Genomic DNA, 23191 nt, shown 5'->3' with positions numbered 1-23191 from the left:
TAAGGCTATGCCGCTCAACTACGGGAACTGACTGTTCAAAAACGCAAAGCTTATTCAACCTCCCATCTTTTCCTGTAGATTATTCCTACAATCAAATTACATTTTGTCACGCAAACTTCTCTCTCCAATAAAATTTGAGTTGTAACATAAAGATCTATTTCAGGTTTGTATTCACCTATGTGTGGTTTTTGCATGAGTGAAAACTGAGTTGAATGTTCAGAAGTGAAAACAAATGAAGATGCTAATTCTTTGTATTTATTTCAGCTGCTTTTTTTCAAATAGTTGAGTGAATGTTTACTAATTTATGGGTAATTGGCTTTAAATGGTAGAGCTTTAATTGAATGCAGTCTTGTTTATTGCTGGTATTATCTACTTGCATTGCAGCACTGCTCTATTTCATACCGGAGGCCTCATTGCACAAACATACTGGATGACCTGTTCTCTTTCTGACTAATGCACATGCTAATTTAAACCAAGCTACAACGAATATAAACAAAAAGGATTAAAAGAATAATAGGAACAGGGAAAACAGAATGTAGAGGAATAATAATTAGCTGCCAGGGCTGCACAGATTAAATAAATGCACAAGTTAATGAGCTCAGATAATGCATTTATTTAAGGTAATCCAACAGGATCTGTTAAAAGCCCTACATATTCTGTCTGCTGTATCTTCTGCTTGCAAATATTTTTTAAAAATCAATTTGCAAAATATTTTTCTCACACTTGTATGAGTTGCTCCTCTACAATTTCAGTTCATAAATACCTCCATGATGCCTTGGAGGAGCTGTAGCCAGGCACCAGCATTTCGCATTTAGATCCCCTGCCCATGTGCAAAGCTTTGTTACTTTTCCTAGCACACACAAGGCTCACTCCTTTGCTGAGCACTACAGCATCTCCAGAGGGTGCTTGCCTGCAGTACTGAAATATCTGTAGCCTAAGAGAAACGACCTAATAAATGAGAACACAGAGGTACAACACTACAGGAATAGCTTCCAGGAAGTTTTTCTTTAAGACTGCTTAACTGAGATTTTTTTGCTATTTTAGTTGGTCAGCCCTATGGTAAACAAATAAATAATGGACTGATCTTAGATTTTTCTGTCTGCTTAGGATAAAAGCTTTTGTCTAAAAGACAAAAAAAAATATTTGTGGTTATTTTTCATTTTCATAACAGACATCAGTGAGTCCATTTAGCTTCATATTTTACATACTAATTAACCACCTAGACATAAACTCTACCTCCATCCTGCACCTGCTGCTCATTTAAGGAATATAATCTACAACCCTTAAATCCAAACAAACACATATATTATCTATTCACACATTAATGTCCTTCAATACTCTTTTGAATCTTCCATACTCAAAACTAGCTGACCGGGAAAAAGACAAGGGTAGGGGTATTCTTAATGTGAATGGGCAGTATCTTCAGACAGTATCAGTAAGAGAAAATTATTTTTTATTGTGACTTAAAGACTAATCAGTACAATGAGTTCTTTCCTGGTGAGTTTGCCATTTGGAAAAGACAGGAAGGAACATCTGGGAAAAGAGGCGTTTACTACACCCTGTCAACCTTAAGATAATAAAAAAGCACATTCCTTGTTTATTTGACTTGGTCTTCATTATCTTTACTGCAAGTGTCACACAGAAGATTTCTAAGCAGACAAATGAATTGTTAGTGGACTTTGAAGAAAATACTGAATAGCAGCAGTTCCTGAAGAATGTGAAACCTCCAGATCCACATCATTGCTCAACAGAGCTGCGCCATCTATGGACATTTCAAAAGGGAGCCGGCAGAACTGCTCCACTCAGTCACACAGTGGGCAAAGCATCCAAGGCTGGCTGTACTGACCAAAAATACTGTTGGCTCGTACACTTTGGAAGGCACAGTCCCTTTTCCAGAGTGACTTATGTGCTTATGTTATACTACAAGTTGATGGGATTTAGGCTCTTAGGGACAGGAACCATATGAATGCGCTTAGGTCTGCCATTTAACCGCTTCTGAAGTTTCCAGAGCTGACACCTAAGCTAGGTGTATAAACATTTCTCTCCACCCAACTTTCCTTTTTTTTTTCTTTATTCGCTTTAGTAATGTGGCTTTCCAGCCTTGCTTTCTTCTAACATGTATATTAATGTGCAAAGTGCCTGGATTCCCTTTGAAAATAAAGTTTAGAAAATCTGCTTAGGCTTGCAATTTGAAATGAGCAGTGCTGGAATGCTTTTAAAAGACAGCTTTAAATGGCTGCATATCACAGTGTACTTTATCTTGCACTTCAGAGATCAGAGAGACCTTTAAAATAGGTACTGCCAAGCTGTATGGTCCCATTTAGGGCTGAGCGGCTGATATAGCTGATGAGGAACAGAGAGGTAAGTGACCTGGAGCTCCTTTCTATGGGGCTCAGCAGATTCCTTGACGGCCCTAGCCCTGGCCATTTCCTGCCTTCATGAGAGATATTTCTATAGGGGAGTGCACAGGCTGGGCTCAGGAGAAGGGAGATACCTATGCCCAGAGATGAAGGCATGGGCCAGAGCAAAGGTTTTCTATATTAACTCTTCCTCATACACACCCACCAATGAGTCAGTACAGACTGGAAACTTCAGAGTGAAACAATTAGAATTGCTTTAGATTCATAACTGTCTATTAGCAAAGGATTCACAGCATTACATCGCTTGATTTAAACTCACTTCTATGAATGTGAATAGAGGAGGGAAATATGTGGACTGTTGATAAAAGCAGTGTTCCTCTAAATGCTCATTGCATAATGAAATAAAGAGAAAGGAGAAGTCATATCTGAAAGATAAACCAGACTCCCACCCCAACCAACCTCCACCCCATCTGTCTCAGTTCAAATGCTCTCAACACGCACGGCTCCATACAGGTAGCGATTAACATGGACTAGATTAACATACATAGAAGGGAGCGATGTAGAAATATGAATGTAAATTTAGTATACTGTGTAAGACCAAAGTTGACCAGTATCCTGTTTTCAACAATGGCCAGCAAGAGGAGTTTTAGTGAAAGAACACAAGAACAAAGTGAGCAGGAATTACTGATTACTTAATTAACACTGTGACTTATTTTTAGGATGCCCTCCAGCTTCTGGCAATCTGTAGTTCAGGAATGTCCTGAACCAAAGGTTGCTTCCACATCTTTGTGTCTAGTGTCTTCTCTTCTGTGATTTTTCCTTCAGACAGCTTTCTTAGCCCACTTTATGACCTCTGCACTGTCCCAGGACAAAGAGAGCCACAGCTGGGAGCCAGGCAGTAGTGAACACTAAACATGGGGACAAGAGGGGTATTAAGGCCATCTACTAAGGCCAATCCTTGTGATGAAGCAGAAAACATTTATTTTATCCTAATCTTTTCAGTAAATAGCAAATGCATTCTCTGTAGCCAGAGGATTACCTTTGGGATTAATTACGACACCAGCTTTCTGCTTTTCACAATGTCGCCTTCTTTCACAGACCTATTCAGTATTGTGCTTTGTGGGCCAAATTCTCTTCCCAGATACCTCTACAAATCCACTGAGGCAAAACAAGCTAAAGAGAGCCTACAGTGAAACAAGACCATGCAAATTGGATTTATTAGCTGTTGTGTACTTTCCTGCTGTTCTGATCATTTCCCTTCATTTGTTGTATGGCTATGCTGCTACATCCACTATCAAATCCAAGGGAAAGGAACTGAAAGCCTCTGGACTATGCAGCAGTCCTCCGGTGGAATTTGCTACAGCTCAGGAAGAACTTGAGACATCTCAAAGACAGGAGATGCGGCTGTCAGGGGGATGGTGGGAAACGGAAGCACCAGCCCTGGCAGAGAGGAAGGCTTAGCTGCCTTCTGCCCAGCACCAGCCCCATCTCTTGCTGGCAGCATCGCTTTCCAGGGAGCTGCTATTGGTCATCCTGAAGCATCGGGACCGTGTTCCCTAGAGAAACATTGCACTTAACGACATTTTTCTGTGTGGGAATTATATACAGCACTTCCCCTTCTGATGCCTATCGCATATTTGATCAGTCATTTGAAGTGGCTGTGTTCTGTTTTGCTCCTGTTATCAAATCACAGTATTAACATAACAGGGATAATTATAGCTACCATAAATTAATAACAACAATACATCCTATTTGTTAAGCATCAAAAGTATATTCTTTGATAGGGAACATAAGGGAAGTCCCTGTCCCAGAAGGAAATATCACTGTTGTAGCTTCTTACAGACTCCCCTGGTTACAGAATGGAATGAAGAGTTTTAAGGGTCCAGGTATTTTATGAAGATAGGGCTCTGATTTACAACATCATCTTGGTTCAGCCACTTAACCAGTTAATGTCTCCCTTGCCTGAGCATGAAAATCATAGAAAGAGTCCCTGAAACTTTATGGCCATATTCAGCTAAGGTCCAAAGTCAAATCAAACTGACGCATAAGCTTGGATGTAATGGTATAAAAGCAGAAAAACAACTCTAGCAAGAACCTGGCTGAAATGTCAGTGTCGTATGAAAGCAGCTACTGCCTCTGGGCAGTACTTCTTGGGCTGAGCCACTGTCATAGCATACTCCGGGTATCCTCATCTCTGCCACGGTGCTACTGCTACCCCATTTCCCAAGCCTTGCCTGATTGCCTGTATGCATCTACTACCTTGTCTGATGTTTAGATTGTAAGTTTTTTGGATAGAGGATGATTTCATCTTTGTGTGTATATGGAGCCTTGCATAGGGATCTGATCTGTGACTTAGGCTCTCAGGTTCTAGATTAACAGAAACGCTAAAGAGAATTTGCCACAAGAGGTGATAAACAGTCTGACACATCGATTTACATGCAGTACTCTTGGAGCAAACGTGCATTTGCAAACAATGCAATGTTGCTAATCAACAGTGTTAAGCTTTCGGTACATGCTAGCTCTGACTGCATGAGAGATCTCTGCTGGATTTCCAGAATTGGATTTCTCCATGAAGAAGCAGTATAATTAGTCAACTGATAATGCATAGAAATAAAATTAATTATGATTGCACTCAAAGAAGAGATTCGTGGCCTGGAATATTAAGTGATGTCTACAATATAAGAAGGATACAAGTACTGTCCACGGCTTCTTACAATTCCAAGATATACTTGGATATTTTACATTGCAGTTTGGAGGCACTTTGATGTTTTTCTTTTACTTCTTTAACTGTGACTGTTCCTAACATTTTAAATTAAGGGGAATGGAGCTAAATGCAGCTTTAGGCTGCCCTGCAGAAGCTGGCCAGAAGGAATGGCATGATGACTGAGAAACGCATTCCAACCCTTCTCCCTTCTACACTGGTTGGTTGTTTTGCTGAAACCTGTGGGTTCTCGTCAGGAGCTCAGGAGATGCGATGTACTGCATCCTGCTTACAACCCAGTCTCATGAAGAAGCTGGTGCTCTTCTCCCACCCTTTGTCCCTTAGCATGGCATTTCCAACCTGCCCAAGTGAAAAGGTGATACATTTAGTTGCAAATGTTACAGATACACGCATCTTGCTACAGGCTAAGCCAAGATACTCCGAGCATTCAAGTCCAGGTAATATACATCTCCTCACTTTCCCAGATGTCCCACTCTGCCTGCACATTAGGACAGCTGGTGTCACAGAAACCCTGCCTGGGATGGTCAACCACAGAAATGGAGCAGAGGCAGAGAGAAGCCGAGGAAATCAGTCACAGGAAAGGTGCATCAGAGTTTAAAACTATGACCAAACAGCACTTAAAAACCCAACTCGCTGCTGGACCAGACAAGGGGATTACTCACACAACAAAAATCACTCATGTGCCCAGAGCAACAACAGCCTCTGTGATTCTGGGTCTCAAGAAGCATTTAAATATTAACATTGATATTTCCCCTTGGTTTCTTGTGCCGCGTGTGACTTTTCAAAAGATCATCTGGACGAATCACTGCAAAACCACCAAAACTGTCTACCAGATGGCGGCCACTGATTAATTTGTCTTAACTTAAGCCAAAAAGGAAGAAAATGCGATGGGTGGAGCAGTAAAGACAAGCACAATCAACATCCGACCAAATAGGGTTTCCTGTCACCTTGGGAACGACACTGATTGGCACTGCAGTTTCCTGTGTACAAGCTAAAACCAGTAGCAACTGGAGTAACAAGAATAAACGCCAGATAAGACCTGGGAATACGACAAAATGATTATAAAAGTCCTGACTAAATCTCAGAAGACAGTAAAGGCAAACCCAAGGGTAAGCACGGGCTATGTGCTAAACAGAGCACTCCCTGGCACCTGAGAGGACTACAAAGCTGCACCAGAAGAATTTCTCCCAACAAGGGTAATTTGCCTAAAATATCCACTCCCAGAAATGAATGTCATGTGCTTTGAAAAGCTTTTAGCTCTTCACAGGAGAATAAAAATGGGATGTGGGACAATTTAAAACAGAGATGGAGCTAGGAGCGGAAACGTACCATCTACCCACACTAATCTGAAGTAATTTGCAAGATGGGCTAGAGACACAGGGAAATGGACTGTGGGTGTAAGTTTGGGGGATGGCACACAGTTATGTGCAACTATTTATTTAGATCAAAACGCCTTCAGAGTTTTGCTTCCAAGAGCTCTAAACACAACCAAAACACCTTCCCAACCAGCCAGGAGTCAAACAGTTAAAATAGAGTTTTTAAAGGGTCTTTGTTCGGCTGGTGCCTGAGTTCACTTCCCCTCCAGAGAAAGGGGACAATTCACATTCCTGCCCTCTTCCTACACTGCAGATAAGCAAAGACGTCTGTAATGGGTTGGACAGAACAGCCCTTTGTGCAACTCAGAGGTTCAGCGCTTGCAAAAAGCTTCCAGAGTGACTGTGCACTAACAAACAGAAACGTTACACAAATGCAAGCTGGAGGTAAAGCAATACTCTCTTGACTCATGAATACACATGCCAAAACAGACCCGTGGGGCACTGAGCTGAAGGCCTTCAGGGCTGGATCCCACGCTACGTTCGCCATTACTTAGACCAGTTTCTTCCACCTCGGTAGCCCACGTTTTCGGCCCTTGAACTTATCCTGTCACCCAGAGTGGAGGTGTCAGCAGCCACAGTGCTGTCTTCCAGCTAGTTGAGGTGACCTGAGGAGGAGGGAAGCCACAATGCCAGGCTGTGGGGAGACCCTGCACTGGAAGGAGCATCACTAAAAGGAACAGCCTGTAAGCAGCTGCTCGTGACCAGGACTGCTTCCCTCATGTTGGCTGCTACACCAGCTGTGCACTTCATGGGCAAGCTACCTCTAGAAACAGAAGTTAAACAGCGCCAGGAAACAACCCCCGGCACTGCAGCTCTGTAATCGATACTGCTACGTATCAAGCCTTGTTTTTAGCCTTTGCCAACAAGAGTGTTCCAAAGCAATCCACAGGCACAGCTTGGGAACCAGCACATGCACAAACCATTCCCAGCAGGCAGTCTGCATCCAGCCCCCGCTCTTTTGGAGGTAAAGGGAGCTTGGCAGTATAGACACAAACTAATCTCTGCTAGCTGGCCTCAGTGCAGTAAGTGTTCCTCAATGTACTGAATTTATTAGTGCTTCTTACAGACTAGGACAGATGGACATGCCAGCTAGCCAGTCTCAATCCAGTGGTTAGGAGCATGGCTGGAGGAGGTTCTTTTGCCACATCCAAAGTGCTCTAATGAGTCAGTGGCAGAGATGGACTGGAGCACAAAAATTCCTGCCTCCCACCTCAAACCCACTCCACTGGTTCCTGGTGCCTTGCAGACTCCTGATAGGGCATCACCGTAAAATAACTCTCCAGCCAGTACTTTCGTGTTGGCACAGAGCTGTGCTTTGAACAATTACACTGCCATTTTCCTGAAAACAATCCCCAGGATTTAAATTAAGAATGCAGAAAGCGTATTCAGCTCCACACAATAGGGTAAATTTATCCTCCAAATCTATGCAAAGCTAGTATATTTTAGCCAGGAAATTCAAGGCCTCTTCCTGTAAATATATTAAGTTCCCATGCTTGTGTCATAAACCACAAAACCTGGTGTGTTTACAGTAGTCCAACTGCAAGGTGCTACCCTCTGAGCACTACTTGAAATGATTATTCACAATGGACGGCTCTGCATAGAGATAACAGATCAGCAGCACCATAATTATATTTGCAGTGACTGTGCTCTGTGATCTGAAAATCAGGACAGAACCAGGGAGAATTGTTGGAAATTTTTCTCATTTGATTTGGTTGAACAGTGATATCCTGAGTTGCAGCTGCCATTACAGTAATGACGTAAAAAACACATTTGGCTTTTTCCCTGTTCCCAGCATTTCTTACAAGGTTTTATTTGCTATATGATTCATTTAAATGGAGACTGTTTTTCTGATACCAGGAAAATAGGTATTACTGTTAGCATTTGTCATCCACAGCATTTCTCATTCAGATGGCAATTGACAAGGCATAGAACATGTATAGGTGGTGAGAACAATAGTTCAATTCATGCGTCTATGCAGATTAACTAATAGAAGAGAATAATTATGAATATCAATGTAGGAATTTTCTTCTACCTCCAAACTTGGAGCCCAAACTGTCCATGATTTTCTCTGTAAAGGTGTCAAATACAAGACGTTTCTGAGGAAGGATGCCAAAGGCAGACAAAGAACAATAATTGCTCTCATTATTTGTGTGACTGACTATATGTGTGTGTACCTCTTGCTCATACATTCCTGATTCAAACTTTATCTTTCAGCAGTGAGTTCCACAGACTCCTATGACTTATCTGAATAACTTTAAAAAATATTTTAAAGTATATTGCCTTTCTTTTCCATCAGAATATCTCCTTTTCTCACCTTACAAGGAAGTGGACAGAGCATTTACCAGCTTTAAAATGCATGCTATTTTAACTTTTGCTTCATTATACTTACAGAGAACAGAACTCACTGTAAGTGAGTACAGAAAAGGATTCTGCTGTCAATTTACAGGCATCTTCAGGATGTTTAGAGAAATCTCACTGGCTACAGTCTATTAGATGTGGCATAGGGGTTTTATAGTATTGCTCTGCCACGTACGGTTCTCACAATCAGAGTTCAAGTCAAAATTCAGTCCTATTTGTTATGTTTGTAGGCAGCTACACTCGATGTTGATCTGGGTGATTTCCCCCCCACTATTCTCTATTCTGATGCCTACTGATTTTCTCTAGAGGTTTCAGACTTGGTTGTACAGTGTATGTTGAGCAATCTCAGTGGGCTGCCCTCTCCCCTCCAGTTTTGCTCATTCTGGCATTGCATACCTTCCCTTTCACAGAGTATCTTCTGTTTTCCTGTGTCCCAGCAGTGCTTCCATACCATTTCAGAATGCTTTTATTAAAAAAATAGTTTATTTCATGTATCTGCCTTTTTTCCCCTCTATTTTCCAAACTTTTTTTCCATTATCTTCTCCATTCTCTTGTATTTATTTGCAGAGGAAAAAAAAAAAAAGCAACAAACCCACAAAGCAGATGTAAAATGTTACCTGGTCTGAATGAGTGTCCTGAATGCCCCCAGCATCCCGATATGTGAACATGAGGTGCCCTCCATTTCAGACAGAATAACTTTCCAATTACTATGTAACAGACTGGGAAAACATCTTGCTGTGATTTTCCCCACTGATTATTTAGATGTAATACCCACAGTTTTAGGTCTTTGTGGCTAGGATGGAACACAAATGTTTGAGAAGCCTTTCCAAGCACTGTTTGTGGTTTTTAAGACGCACAGAAAAGCTGTTTTCCACGTTCTCTTTTCTTCCATGCATTTTTGCATGTTAGATAGTAACTAATTTGAACAAAACACTACATTGTGCACTAGTTAGTTGAAATACAGTTGCCCTAGTCACAAATAATATTGAAACCAAAACTCACAACAGAACTGTCTGGATGAAAAGTAAACTCAGTTGTAAAACAAGTGAATACCGTGCTGGTGTGGTAGCTTACTTATATTTATATCCCCACCATGTTTGTGTTTTAACAACTCCCTGCTTGGACTAAGAATTGTCAATGCTTGACATGTCAGAATGAAATCTAAATTATCACATCCCACTTCACCAGATTCAGATTTTGCCTGGGACCATTCATATCAAGATGAATTTTGGACCAAACAACAGAATAAAAGAAAGCCTTACTCTGCTGAACGAAAAAGTATATATTATTCGTATAAACTTATAAAAGCATAAGTAGAAAAATAAACATTATTTGTCTCCCTCTGTACCAGCCAACACTATTCCTAGTAAAAATTGAAAGGTTCTTAGAGCCGGATACTGATGTGAAATCTCAGTTCCATTGCAATATTCATGGATATGCTAACAGAGAATGCTCATGTACACCCTAAATTCAGGCATTGGTGCTATGATACTGTGACAATTCATCTCTGAAGACACCCACGGGACAACATTAGCTCTCCCACTCTTTGGGTCAGCAACAGCACTGTGTGGGTTGCTGGTGGAGAAGGTCTTTGCTTCAAAGCAGGAGCAGTTGTGGAAACACCAAGACAGAGCAACTTTGAATCACTCTATATACTGAATGATCCAGAGGATGCCAGGAGCTCCTAGAACAGCACTTCACCTAGCTGGCCCAACATCCATCATTAGCTGCAATGGAAAGGGGTTAGTGCCACTTTGTTGTAACGGCCTCCTCGCCTCCACACCTCTCGGTCCGCGCTTAGCCACCAGCATTCCATCCCTTCCGAGACACATGCTGCACATCAGCAGGCATCCGCCATCACCAGCCAAGAAAATAACGCGCCCCCTGAAGACACTGTGCCAGGTACCGCCCTGACTTCGTGGCCACCCTCCCTCCTCCAAGAGCTACAAGCCAAAGAATCAGAAACGCAGGACACCTGGATGAGCAGAAAGGGGGAGGAGGATGGGGGGGGAATCTGCAGTGCCTCCTGTCGCCTCTAGGTGTCGCCCTCCGCTGCGCCGGGAAGCACGAAGCAAGAAGCTGGACTAACTCCCAGGAACGTTTTGATGGTTGTAGGTACGTGTGTACAGTTGGCCATTAGCAATTTGTCTGCCTCTGTACCGGCCGACGCTACTCCTAGTAAAAGTGGAAAGGTTCAGAGAGCCGGATACTGACGTGAAATTTCAGTTCTACTGCATTTTTGCTTTTCAGTACACTCCTCAAAGCAGCACTTGGTGTGCAGAGCTGGGAGATCCAGAGAGGCAGGCATCACCAGGTTATTCTGCCCCCTCCTTCATAGACACTGTCACAAACTTCCTATCTAGAAGGCACAGCAGTTGCCTCACTCCCTAATTGGGCCCATGGTCCACTGATTTCTTTTCGGAGAGATACACTTAAGTCTGGGTCATACTAAGCATTTAAGGACTTCTTACAAGACCAAGTAGTGACAAGACAAGGGGGAATGGCTTTAAAACTGACAGAGGGTAGGTTTAGATTGGACATTAGGGAGAAGTTCTTCCCTGTGAGGGTGGTGAGGCACTTGCACAAGATGCCCAGAGAAGCTGTGGCTGCCCCATCCCTGGCAGTGTTCAAGGCCAGGTTGGATGGGACTTTGAGCAACCTGGTCCAGTGAAAGGTGTCCCTGCCTGTGGCTGGGGGTTGGAACTGAATGAGCTTTAAGATCCTTTCGAACCCAAACCATTCTGTGATTCTATGACTTCATGACTATAGAACACAAGGAATCAAACCAGGCAGTTTGGATAGTTAGAAAATATTCAGGAACCACTCTCAAGCTATCTGGCCAAAGGCATCTCAATGCTGAGCTTGTCAAGCAGTCCCCATATCCACGCTAGCCTGCCAAGAGCTTCTTCCTCTGGCAGAAGCCAAAATCAGAGTAGCAAACACTATTGAATGTGTGCCCTGAAGCTGTGGCTATGAGCAGGAAGGGACCTCTGGACTTGATCTCGCTCCATACCAACAGGAAAAAGGGCTGTCAGCAGACTGCTTTGTGCACAGTGTGCTGCTTGTGGCGTGCAGACCTATGTTGTAAGGTCCACTGCTCCCATGTGTAATGAGGATAGCCCAGGGTTGCCTAGTGCAAGGTTGTGGGGCACAAAGGTGGAGAAGGGCTTTAAATTGTCCGCATGCCTGGTCATCAGTGAATGTCTGAGGCAAAATGTGTTCCTACATTAATCTGTCTTGTCTTCAATGATTCTATGTGTCAGATTGTGTGTAAATTTTTTCATAGTACAGAATACATCAAATAAATAAGAAAACTATTTAATAATAGGTGCTTATTTCAGAGGAAAACAAGACATCATGCTCTCTAATGTTCTCTCCCTCATGTCCCCAGACCTTCGCATCATGGAGGCTGAAGTAAACTTAGAAGTGGACTTAGGCTGATAAATGCGACTACTGAACATGACAGAAAGAACTGCAGAACAGGACATCACAATTGCTTTCACTTTTCCACACTGGCCTATTAGTGTTCTTTTACAGTAGAAACTGAAGTGCCCAGTTCCTTCAACTTCTTTTTCCTTAGTAATAAGCTGAAATGCCTGATCTCTTTGATCAAAATCAGGTTTAGTTTCCTCTTTTTATCTCAGCTCTCCATTTTCACACATCTGACTCAGAACTTTGTCCTTCCAAAGGATGAAATTTGGTTTGGAAGCATTAAATGCTCAGTTACTATCTGTGGAGGTAGAAATTAAGATCCTAGATCAATAGTTTTTGTTTTCTTTTTTGAGCAATGGAAAAATTCCTCCCCTTGTACTTAAGACAAAGTCCCTCTACAAATTTCTTCACCCTAATTGCTCTCAACTATTATGAATGCTATGTTAGGTACTAGGCATTATAAACTAGGTATGTGTTCCCCATGTTCATGTGCTTTCTTTTTAAGGTCTTGTGGAATGACAGCAATTATCAGAACATGTTTCCTTGCTTCCTCCATTTCTCCATATTTTTAGCTGCAGTGGTACCACAACATACTTTATGACAGCTCTGCCTTTCAGCATTTTTTATCACCCTCCCTTAGCTCTGGCTGTAGCTCCTAAAGCCATTGACAAAATCTCTGTCAGTGAAATCCCATGGTTCAAGCTGAATCAGGGTTACTGCTCAGCTCTGAGAGTCCTCACAGACAAGGCTCCATTTGCTCTCCTTTTCATTCTGATTTCCCATCATGTCTGCCTGGTGTCTGCTCTTTCGTTTATTGTCTGTGCCAGGGTGGAAGAGTTCAATTGCGTGGCTGCATGCTACGTTAGTTATTCAGAGCACTGATGCTTTATGAAAGCGGCCTGCAGCTATCAGGCAAAGAATGATATAGGTTTCTAACAGAGGAGAGACAGATGTCAGTGTGCATTCTCCTGTGGGAAAAATAACTAGTCTCATAAAAAGAACACTGGCCCAGTTTTTGAAAGATAGGCAAAAGCTTTCATGCCCAAGTATTTCTGAGGAGCTGCACACAATGGGCAGTTTCATCACCAATCACTTCTTCCCCTGTTTTCAAAGCCCACAGACCTTGGACTGTATCCTGACCATCACAGAAAGCTGGAGTTAAGAAGAAAAATTATCTAAAGGTGATAAGGAAACAGTGCATGAGATTGCAAAATGCATCAGTTAGTGTAAATACTGGAGTGAATTTACACCACTTGGTGTAAATATTTCTTCTTTCTAAGTTTCCCATATACTAGGGACTCCTTGACAGGGAGAACATCCTTTGCTGACAAAACTTAACCAGCTCTTGTGCCCTCTGTCAGGATCTCAAGATCAAACCAGGCAAAAATCAATGGTAAATGAAAAACTATTTCTTTGGAGTAATTGCTGGAAAGGGGAAGAAACAAGTTAGCAAAAAGAATTCCAGTACTGCAGCTAATCACAGCCCAAACTTCTGGACCTATGCTCATATGAAAAGGAAAGGAGAGTATACCCATGAGATAGATATTAATGCACCAAAATCCCACTTCTCAGATGTCTGTATAACAAAGTCTCCCATTCGTTGACAGAAGAGACATATGAAATCACGCAACATGAGTGTAACAAAGCAGAATAAATCCTGAATGTGCCAGGCACCATCCTACCTCTCCTGAAGCCCCACAGGTTTCATTCTGAAAGGAGACGGACTGGCACACAGGGGAGGTTTGAGCTCAGGAACACACTGGCCTTGAGGGTCCACTACAACACTGACAACTTTTGGAGCCTGTTCAGGCTGGACCATGCTGCTGGTGGTCTTAGACTGAGAGGTCGGCAGGGGAAGAGGTGAGAGGTGGATCTCCTGCTTCTTTTCCTTCTCTGGTCTCAGTGACAGCTGGATCTTTTCCTTTAATCTGTACAGAATCTACAGAAATAAAGAGGAAAATCCAATCTCAATTCCCTGCTAAACAATGTAAGGAAGGTATCACAAAAGCTGGGTAAGACTGCTATAGATGGCTTCCATTTCTAGGAAGTAAGCCACAAGTTGTGTTATACAGCATTTCCCTCAAAAGGGTAAGTATTTCTATAGCATAAACCACAGTGTATACACATGGGCAGAAAGGATTTTAAGAGTTCTTATTGTGACCAGTAATTATTTGTAATACCAGCAGCTGTATTATTAAAGGGACAAAAACCACAGAATGGAAAACAGAGAAGACACTGTGAAGAAGGAACTACTGTTTAAAAAATTGTAGAAAAATCTGTGAGAACTTTAACATAAGGCAATGGCACAAAATAAAATAAGTGCTTATGATATATACATGTCTCAATTTATAGCAGCTTCATTTTGTTTTAGAGCAGATGTTCTTAAAAGATGTTACTCAACCCCACTTGTAGCACTGTGTGCAGTTCTGGTCTCCTCAACGTAAGAAGGCCATGGAGATGTTGGAGCAAGCCCAGAGGAGGCCATGTGGACAACTGGGGGCTTGAGCACCTCCTGTATGAAGACAGGCTGAGAAAGCTGGGGCTGTTCAGCCTGGAGAAGAGAAGGCTGCGTGGAGACCTCACAGCATCCTTCCAGTACCTGAAGGGGGCCTATAAGGATGCTGGGGAGGGACTCTTCATTAGGGACTGTAGTGATAGGACAAGGGGTAATGGGTTCAAACTTAAACAGGGGAAGTTCAGGTTAGATATAAGAAGTTCTTTACAGTAAGGATGGTGAGGTGCTGGCACAGAAGTTGTGAATGCTCCATCCCTGGCGCTGTTCAAGGCCAGGCTGGACAGAGCCTTGAGTGAGATGGTTTAGTGTGAGGTGTCCCTGCCCATGGCAGGGGGGTTGGAACTGGATGATCTTAAGATCCTTTCCAACCCTAACTATTCTATGATTCTATGATTTTATGATTTTGCATGGAGATGACAAGTGAACAGAGTAACTTTACTAGGCTACATTTTCAGTGGTAGGCTGCTACTACTCTGAAATACTCCTCAGGATAAGGATGTCCCTCAATATCCTCAGAGAAACATACTCTGTTCTGGAATAAAGCTGAATCAAATGTGTGGCCTATGAAGCTATTCAAGCATCCGTTCAGAAAACTGTGGTTTACAATTACCAAGACACTGATGTCTCATCATACTGTAGTACCAAGATTCTCTGTCCTCCTATTGCTTATGAATTTGGATGTCAAATATCTGCAACAAAAGCTTTTCAGAATTTGTCCTGATCCTCTTCCACTGAACTCCACACTGACGTTGCTGTACACTGGCTTGGTGAGGGCTGGTGCATAGTGTGTGTTCTGTAGTACCATTCTAGAAGGACCTGTATTATGCGTATTTAGGAAATCTTCTCTCTCTTGAGGGGAATGCAAAAAAACAGTTTCTGAGCTGTAGTTGTGTCATTTTCAAAATGTGCCTTAAAACTATGAAACTCACAAGAATTATCCACACATAAGAATTGCGTGTGGAGGTGGGTGAAAGGCACTTTCACAGCTTTTTGGAGGTGTTTGCAGGCACCTTTATACCTTCTACTCTGCTTTATCTGTTGCTGCAATGGATTCCAGCTGAATCCTGGTTTGTAAAGCCATAAAGACAAAGCTTAGACCAACGCATTTTTCTGCTGCTCTTTGGCAGCTGCTGTCCTGCTAGCACTGCATAAGGATCTATCGTTCCATAGCTTTCCACGGAAGACTGGGTGTCTGTGATGGATTTGTTTTTTCAAGGATTAGCATTAGAGGTTTAGCTGGGAACCAACCTAATGTCATTAGCAATATACCCATCAAACAAGACTTAGCTACGTAAACCATCTGTTCATTCAGAAGAGTTTAGAATTAAATTGCAGGGATAAGATAAGCTGCTCTTTGCCATTATTCTGCAGGAAAAACAGCCCTACTGTGAAGCAAGGACACAGGTATCAGTAAAGATAAAACAGGAGCTTGAAATATTTTAACTCTTTTTTTCTTCCAGTGATTGCTTTGGTCTTATTTTTCTGGTAACCCACAAATATGCAGCTCAGACATTCATGGTGATGACAATATTAACCATGACTTCTCATCACTGATATATTTTGACATAGTTTTGTCCCTTGGAGACCCAGGGAATTATGATTTTGACTTCCAAAACCTGGACAAGTATTATTTCATAAATTTTTCAATGCTCTGTCATTAGACCCGAGGAAAAAAGATAGCCTGCCACCAGCAGAAGTTGAAGAAAAGCTAAAGAACAGCATTTGATCTAAAAGCTACCACACTTTCCTCAGAAAGTGTGGTAAGGGCTATTATGTTTTTAATGAATTCCAGGTGAAAGTCAAACAAACAGAAATGGCCCAAAAAACCAAACCAAATAGCCAAAAAGATCAACCAATCACCAAGCTCTGCAAAGGGAAAAACTGAGTTGTACTCATATTTCAAACCAGTTTAAACCCATATACCAGTATGGATGGAAACAGATACAAACCCCCTAAATTAGGAAAACTGTCATTTTACTGATACACCAGAAGATACATTGTGATGCTAATCAAAAGGCATGGAGCAACACCACAAAGTACTATTTTCCAGGACACCAGGTAGGTCGTCTGTGATTTTTCATATACTAAGCCTAGGGTTCAAAGCCACAGCCCAAAAGGAAAATAAGACTTCTTTCTGCCTCCTTTTCAACTCATATGGAAGAATGACAGGGTGCTGACAGCATGACATTCACTGTTTGTATCTCTGCTCAGATTTCTGCAAAGGAAAGCTGACATGTTACACCCTAACTTGGCCAATACCTCCTATATACCCTTTCAAAATGCCAGTGGAAACTGCTTTTATTCATCTTCAGAGATTGACAGGAAAGCCCAATGAGATAACTATGTTTCCAGAACAAAGATCTTGGCAATGCTTATGCGGAGATGTGATAAAAAAACTCATCTGCCTAGAGATATGTAGGACACCCAGGACTGTAGAGTAAAATCTCCCAGAAACTATGAAAATTAAGACAGCTCACTCTTATTAACAGTGTTCTCTGTAACAAGTACTTCTCAATATGCGAGTGAGGCTGTGTGTGTATCTCTGCATGAGCAGAGCTATTGTGTATGTGTATTCATGTGTACCTGTCACAGGTCAGGTTGCAGAAAGTTCACATCTTCCATTATTTTAAATGAAAAAAATCCCACTTTTTGATTTCTTTTTTTAGTGGGAAAAAGAAAAACATTTAGAAAACTCTGATAGTACAACTTGCTACAAACATTACCTAATCTGAAGATGATACTTCCAGACTACTCAACAGATACTTCTATGTGCATTTTTTTTAAAGGATACACAAATATACTGGTTTATTAAAACAGAAACATGATAGCAAATATTTTAACCCACTGTCAAATATTGTGTTATTTAGCAAACTTGGTGATGGCTCAGTTATTTCTCTATTTTTCTAAAATCAAAATGACAGCACACAGGAGCACTAAAATATTCATTGCTACTTAGCACTTTGGCAAACTTTATACAGGATGTTCCCAGTAGAACTGAGCCCATGGTCAGTCCATGATGAGGACAGCAATGAGCTGTGTGTTGGCTTCCGCATATGACAAATCACTTCTGGGATGCAAGAATTCTCATACCATGACAAGTACTAGCTGAGTAAATACACAAAATGACCTCAGAAGTAAAGGTTACAAGGCTGATTTTATCTCATGTGCTGCTGTATTACACTGTGTATTACTCTGTGTATTACTCTGCACTGTAGATTTTTATGTACAGAGGCCAGGTATTTATTAAATTCCAGCCAAAAGAAGCCTAAAAGCTGTTAATACACAGCGTGCTGTCAACGCAGGGAAGCACTGTGATTTATAAAACCCAGCTAAAGACAAGGCTGCATGTTTTACAATTTCTGTAAATTACATGGAACTAAGCAATAACTGACAATTCAGCTGTCTTACACTGACCACTGCTGGTCATCATAATCATCACTTAAAAGTGCTTCCTGCTTCACACTTCTCAGGATACTTCAAAGTCATCTGCAGGTGCAGCCTAAGCCTTCTGCTTTCGGACCTTCTAAACCATAAATAGCAGCTATGAACAAACAGGTGACTACCCTGTAAATTTAAAAAATAGGCCACATTTTGGTGTTTTCATATGGTTGCTACAGCCAAAGCTACTTAGGATGAGTCCTAATGCCTTACACTAAAGCTGAATGATCCGATAGACTGCAATGGCTGAATTTGGAATACTGAATTCCTACTTTCCATAAATCTGCCACACTCAAGCACATAGAGTGGGATGAAAACAACATGAGACAGTTTTAGCCTTACAGATTGCAGATGTATTAACAGATCCTGGCAAAACTTAGGACAGTGTCTGAACAGTCACACAGGTAAAGACACAGGTTGGACCTGGGAGGGCTCAGAAAGAGGAATGCCTGCAGAAAAGACCACAGCATCACAGGAAACCCATCATGAAGGGAGTTCAAGGAGTCTACTAGTGTTTCTCTTTGCCCTACCTCCAGATCAGCTGCACCCAAACTATTCCTGACAGATGCTTGCATAAAATCTTAATGGGTGAAAACTTATCTTCCCCAAGCAATGCACTCCAAGGCCTAGTGACCCATGAATGCAATAACAAAGTTCCTTCTAGTGAGGCAGCCAAATCATTCTTTCATAAATACTGTTTCTTTTCCAGATGCCAGTGGAGAAAGTATTCTTCCTCACCACAGCCTTTGAAATCTTTCCGTGTTTGAGAACCATCATGTTTCTCCTTGCTCTTCTTTGTCACCAAGTTGAATGCCGGATGCAGAGATCATACGCTCATTTATACATCCCAGGGCAAGTGGTGTATTTTTTGCAACAATGTGATGCTACTTATTTACTTCAATGTGTGCTCTGCACTACTGCTGGATCCTTTCCTACACAACTGTTGCTTTGCCACGTATTTCCTATGTTGTACTGATGCACATGATTAGTGCTCTTGTCCCTGCAGAGCAATATTCTTGTTATTTCCCATGTCTTCTCCAGCACCTTAAGAATATTTTAAGTTCTGATAATGTCCTCCACAATGCTTGCAATTCCCAATACTGTGTATGTATTCCAAATAAATAATGAAAATATTGCGTACTACCAGGACATGGACAGACAGCGTTTTCTATCCCCTTCCAGTTAAACAGTCAGTAATGACCAAAATACCTGCTTCTCCAAAGTAGAAAGTTTGAGGAAAAGTTAGTACTGCTAGAGCTACCCTCCCGTTTTTGAGTGAGGTGGCCGGGAGCAATGGAGATGATTAGGCAGTAGAAAAATAGTAGAAAAGCAACAAAAAAGTAGAAGCAACAATTTCTATGAGAAAATAACAGGTTTTCAAATCTCAGGGAGACCTTAAAACCTTAAATAAGATTTTGTTATAAATAAGATTGTTTAGTAGCATCTTCAGTTCAAACATTCTTTCCATCTTAAGGTACTAAGTGGTAAAACCATTTAGGTTAAAGAAAAATAAAAGAAAGCAAAAGACCTCAAAAGACCCCAAGACACTATGTATTCATAAGTGCTGAGAATTGTCATAGAATTCAGTACACCCTCACATGCAACCCAGAAGAAATACACAGTTCAGAGAAGGAAAACAAGTGACAACGTTAGAAAAAATGCAAAAGTTACCCTATGAAAGCCAGTGGTGGTGCTGTGTTCTCCATCTTCTGTGTGATCCTTGTACATCTCATATTCAACATATCAGAAGTCCAATGCCCAGAAACCTGGCCACTGAACAATGTGGACAGCAAAGTTGTTCAAAAATCTGATCACTCCTTCATGTACTACTAGTCATTTTGGTGTAAAATTCATATATTCAACACGTGAATACCAACATACACTCTAACAACTGTTCTTTGACAGTACTGTATCAATGTGGTGTTGTTTTTACTGTCCAATAAAACTGAAATACAGGCAGCTAATGCGACTTCAGGGCTCCTGGGACCTTGGTAAGAAGACTAAGAAGTCATCACTCATGTCACTACACAGTTATTTTGCAGATTTAAGAGCCCATTATTTATTTCTGCAGGTTCCTTCTAGTTACATTCTTCAGTTGGACTCAAAATATATCAAGAAATGTGGTTCTTCAAACTTAGGCTCCACAGCGTTATGAGAACGACCACCTCTTACCTTGCAGCTGAGTTTTTAACGGCCTTGAGAAAACACCTCTCTTGTAAAGAATGTGTGACTCTACCCTTCAGACTGAGAAAAGCATGAAGTAAAGAACAGCAAAAGAAGGTAAAAGGCAACTTACCATTAAACAAGTTACTAGAATGACAAAGATGCTGAGAAATATGACAACCGCATAAAATCCTTCTTTGCTCCAGATTTTGTCTGCTTCATGTTGGCCTTGCAAAACGTTTTTCTTTTTGAACCAATAAAAGAGAAAGAGGAAGAGAAAGTTACACAATAGCTTGTGCAGATTAAATAGCTCTTGTCAGGCATTAATCACCCTCCTCAGCTTTGTCACAGTTCACATTCCACAGTATATGGCACTCACTTTGAACGCTGCTATGTGCATACTCACTTCACCTGCACTCCCTGTGTCTGTGTACATGCATGCCCTCCAGGGGCTCCAATGCCACATGAGGTGATATAAGACCTCCTCCGTGGCTGCTGAGAGAAAAATCCTCCACCAGGAGTCATGGGCTGGGTGAAGGTAAGCAAACAAGACCCATGGCTTTCTTGGAAACTACCGAGCTCATTAGGTAAAAAGGCTGCGGGAATTGCTCACCCTGCTTCCTTCTCCCCACTGTTTATCTCCAGCCCACAAGCCAGCCTCCTGACTGCTCACACTTGACACAAGAGCAAAGAGCAGGTGACTTGCTGGTTTGCCTTCATGAGCTGGAAAGCTCCAACACTGTCACCTTCAGGCTGCACACACACACATGTGCATGTGTAAAAAATTCTGATATCTAAAACTCTGCTTAAAGTAATCTCATGATCTTTGGGTTCTTCCTGATAGTACATTTCTAAAACAGCTGTGCACACTAACATTTCCAGAACTCCTGGCGATTATGAAATATTAATAATTCTAAAAGCATTTATTTTTGGCTTTACTGCAGTGTGGTCACTTGGCTGAGATACTAAATGACCAGAATTTCACTGTTTCCAAACAGAGAGTTGGTAGTAGAAACAGGGTACACATACCTTGAGTCTAACTGTAATATATTGTTTAGAATAAAGTATAGCATCTTGTGCTTCCACAACCACAGCTCAGTAGACATCACTTTCCCAGTTTTTGGGTACTTGCTTTTCTTAATTGTGTATTTTCAGTACAGTTCTCAGACTGAATAAAAACTACTTCCCTTAAGTTCTGTTTTCCACTGTAAATATTCAGTGTCTTGGTGCTTCCCTTTTGCCGATATTCCCTCATGGCTTTAATTAAACTTCTTGTTTAATTAGTGAGCTGTCTTCTGTCACAAGGTGGCCTTTTTTTCTCTCTGGGGACACTGAGTAAGAGGACTGCAAGTTTTCCACAGAGGAAAGAGTTCCTCTCTTTAGAGATGAGTGGCTGCTCACTGGACCTGTGTAACTGAAGGGACCCTCTAGCACTTTACATGGGTACTGCATGCTCCAACGCCTGCTAAGCCACTGATTAGCCTGCCCTTTTGAACAGTTCATATGTCAAGCAAACTTCCTGTGTCCATCAGCCTCTCAAACATCAGAAGTCATTATGAAGTTGAATGCATGCAGAAAGGCTTGCTGAGAATATCATGTCCTGGGGAACAGAGGACAAGCTGACAAAAACCTGCTGCATGCTGAATCCCTATAGAGTTTTCCTGGTCCTCCTTTCAGCACAGGTTTGTGCGCTGGTTGCTTTGAAAAGGGCCAGGACAATGGACATTAAAGTCAGTGCAGATGCACGTCAGCTCACAGATCATACTGCCCTAGAATGCAAACACTGAGAGAAGTATTTGGTATAAGGGTTTATTTACGGAGACTTGATTGCTAAAAAAAAAATGCCTGTGTATAACCAGGAGTTAGAATCATAGAATAGTTAGGGTTGGAAAGCACCTTAAGATCATCAAGTTCCAACCCCCCTGTCATGGGCAGGGACACCTCCCACGAAACCATACCACCCAAGGCTTCTTCTAACCTGGCCTTGAACACTGTCAGGGATGGAACATTCACAACCTCCCTGGCAACCCATTCCAGTGCCTCACCACCCTAACAGTAAAAAATTTCTTTCTTATATCCAATCTAAACTTCTCCTGTTTAAGTCTGAACCCATTACTCCTTGTCCTGTAACTAAAGTTGTCTGCTTTAGAATGGAAAGCATAATAAGGAAGAGTTTTCTTTGGAAGTTATAGTCCCAGGTAAATCCTTCACCCTCTTCTGCTAAATTACAGAAACAAATCTTGTAAAATTAGTATTTGTCTGTGTGCGCAATCATGCAGTGCTTCATGGTCTGAGCTTAAACGTATTGCAGGTATCACAGTTTAACGAGGTTTCTGAGTGTCAGTCTGATGTTCAGTGAGGGCTTTCGAAGATAAACTGGAAATCCTGCCAAATATTTCTGCAGAAACTGTTCCTGGACACATTCAAACAGCGCTGCCAGCCCATCAGGGTGCAACTCCCCATGCAATCTGCCAGCTCAGCACAGCAAGGTTCTTCTGCTGTGCTTATGGCACAGGACGCAGGTCCTAGTACTGGCTCACAGCCCGAATCTGCAGCTGCTCCGCACTCAGCACTGCTCCGATTGAGCTCCATGGGAATCCCACAGCGACAGAAGCAGCTGCAGCTCTGGTTCATTAGCTATAAACTGTTTGACCCTGGGTGGGTTACCTGATGGCTTTCCGGTGTTTCAGATCTCTCAGGAGGAAATCCAGATATAAAACAGGAGCTGAAGGGGAATTGGCTGTGCTGACCTTTTGTAAGTGAGTAAACGGATTTGTGTTTTTTGTACCTCTCCACTGAAAGGACAAATACACTAAAAACTAAATGA

The 23191-nt window shown here is 41.8% G+C and overlaps 1 protein-coding gene across 2 annotated transcripts in view; it reads right to left on the bottom strand.

Annotated features, from left to right (window-relative positions):
- PTPRR (protein tyrosine phosphatase receptor type R) overlaps positions 1-23191 on the bottom strand; it is a 149614-nt gene that overhangs the window by 40664 nt on the left and 85759 nt on the right. For both annotated transcript variants that reach the window (XM_061368004.1, XM_061368005.1), the window contains 2 exons: positions 20498-20608; positions 13931-14187 (listed from right to left, as the gene is read on the bottom strand). In XM_061368004.1, the coding sequence (XP_061223988.1) occupies positions 13931-14187; positions 20498-20608 (368 nt within the window). The remainder of the gene's footprint in view (positions 1-13930; positions 14188-20497; positions 20609-23191) is intronic.

Source organism: Neopsephotus bourkii, unplaced genomic scaffold (assembly GCF_033783945.1).
Source record: "Neopsephotus bourkii isolate Nb327-2 ecotype Australia unplaced genomic scaffold, CSIRO-AGI_Nbou_v1 NB_1423, whole genome shotgun sequence".
Taxonomy (NCBI): domain Eukaryota; kingdom Metazoa; phylum Chordata; class Aves; order Psittaciformes; family Psittacidae; genus Neopsephotus; species Neopsephotus bourkii.
The sequence above is the reverse complement of the archived record's forward strand: the minus strand, read 5'-3'. Positions and strand labels throughout refer to the sequence as shown.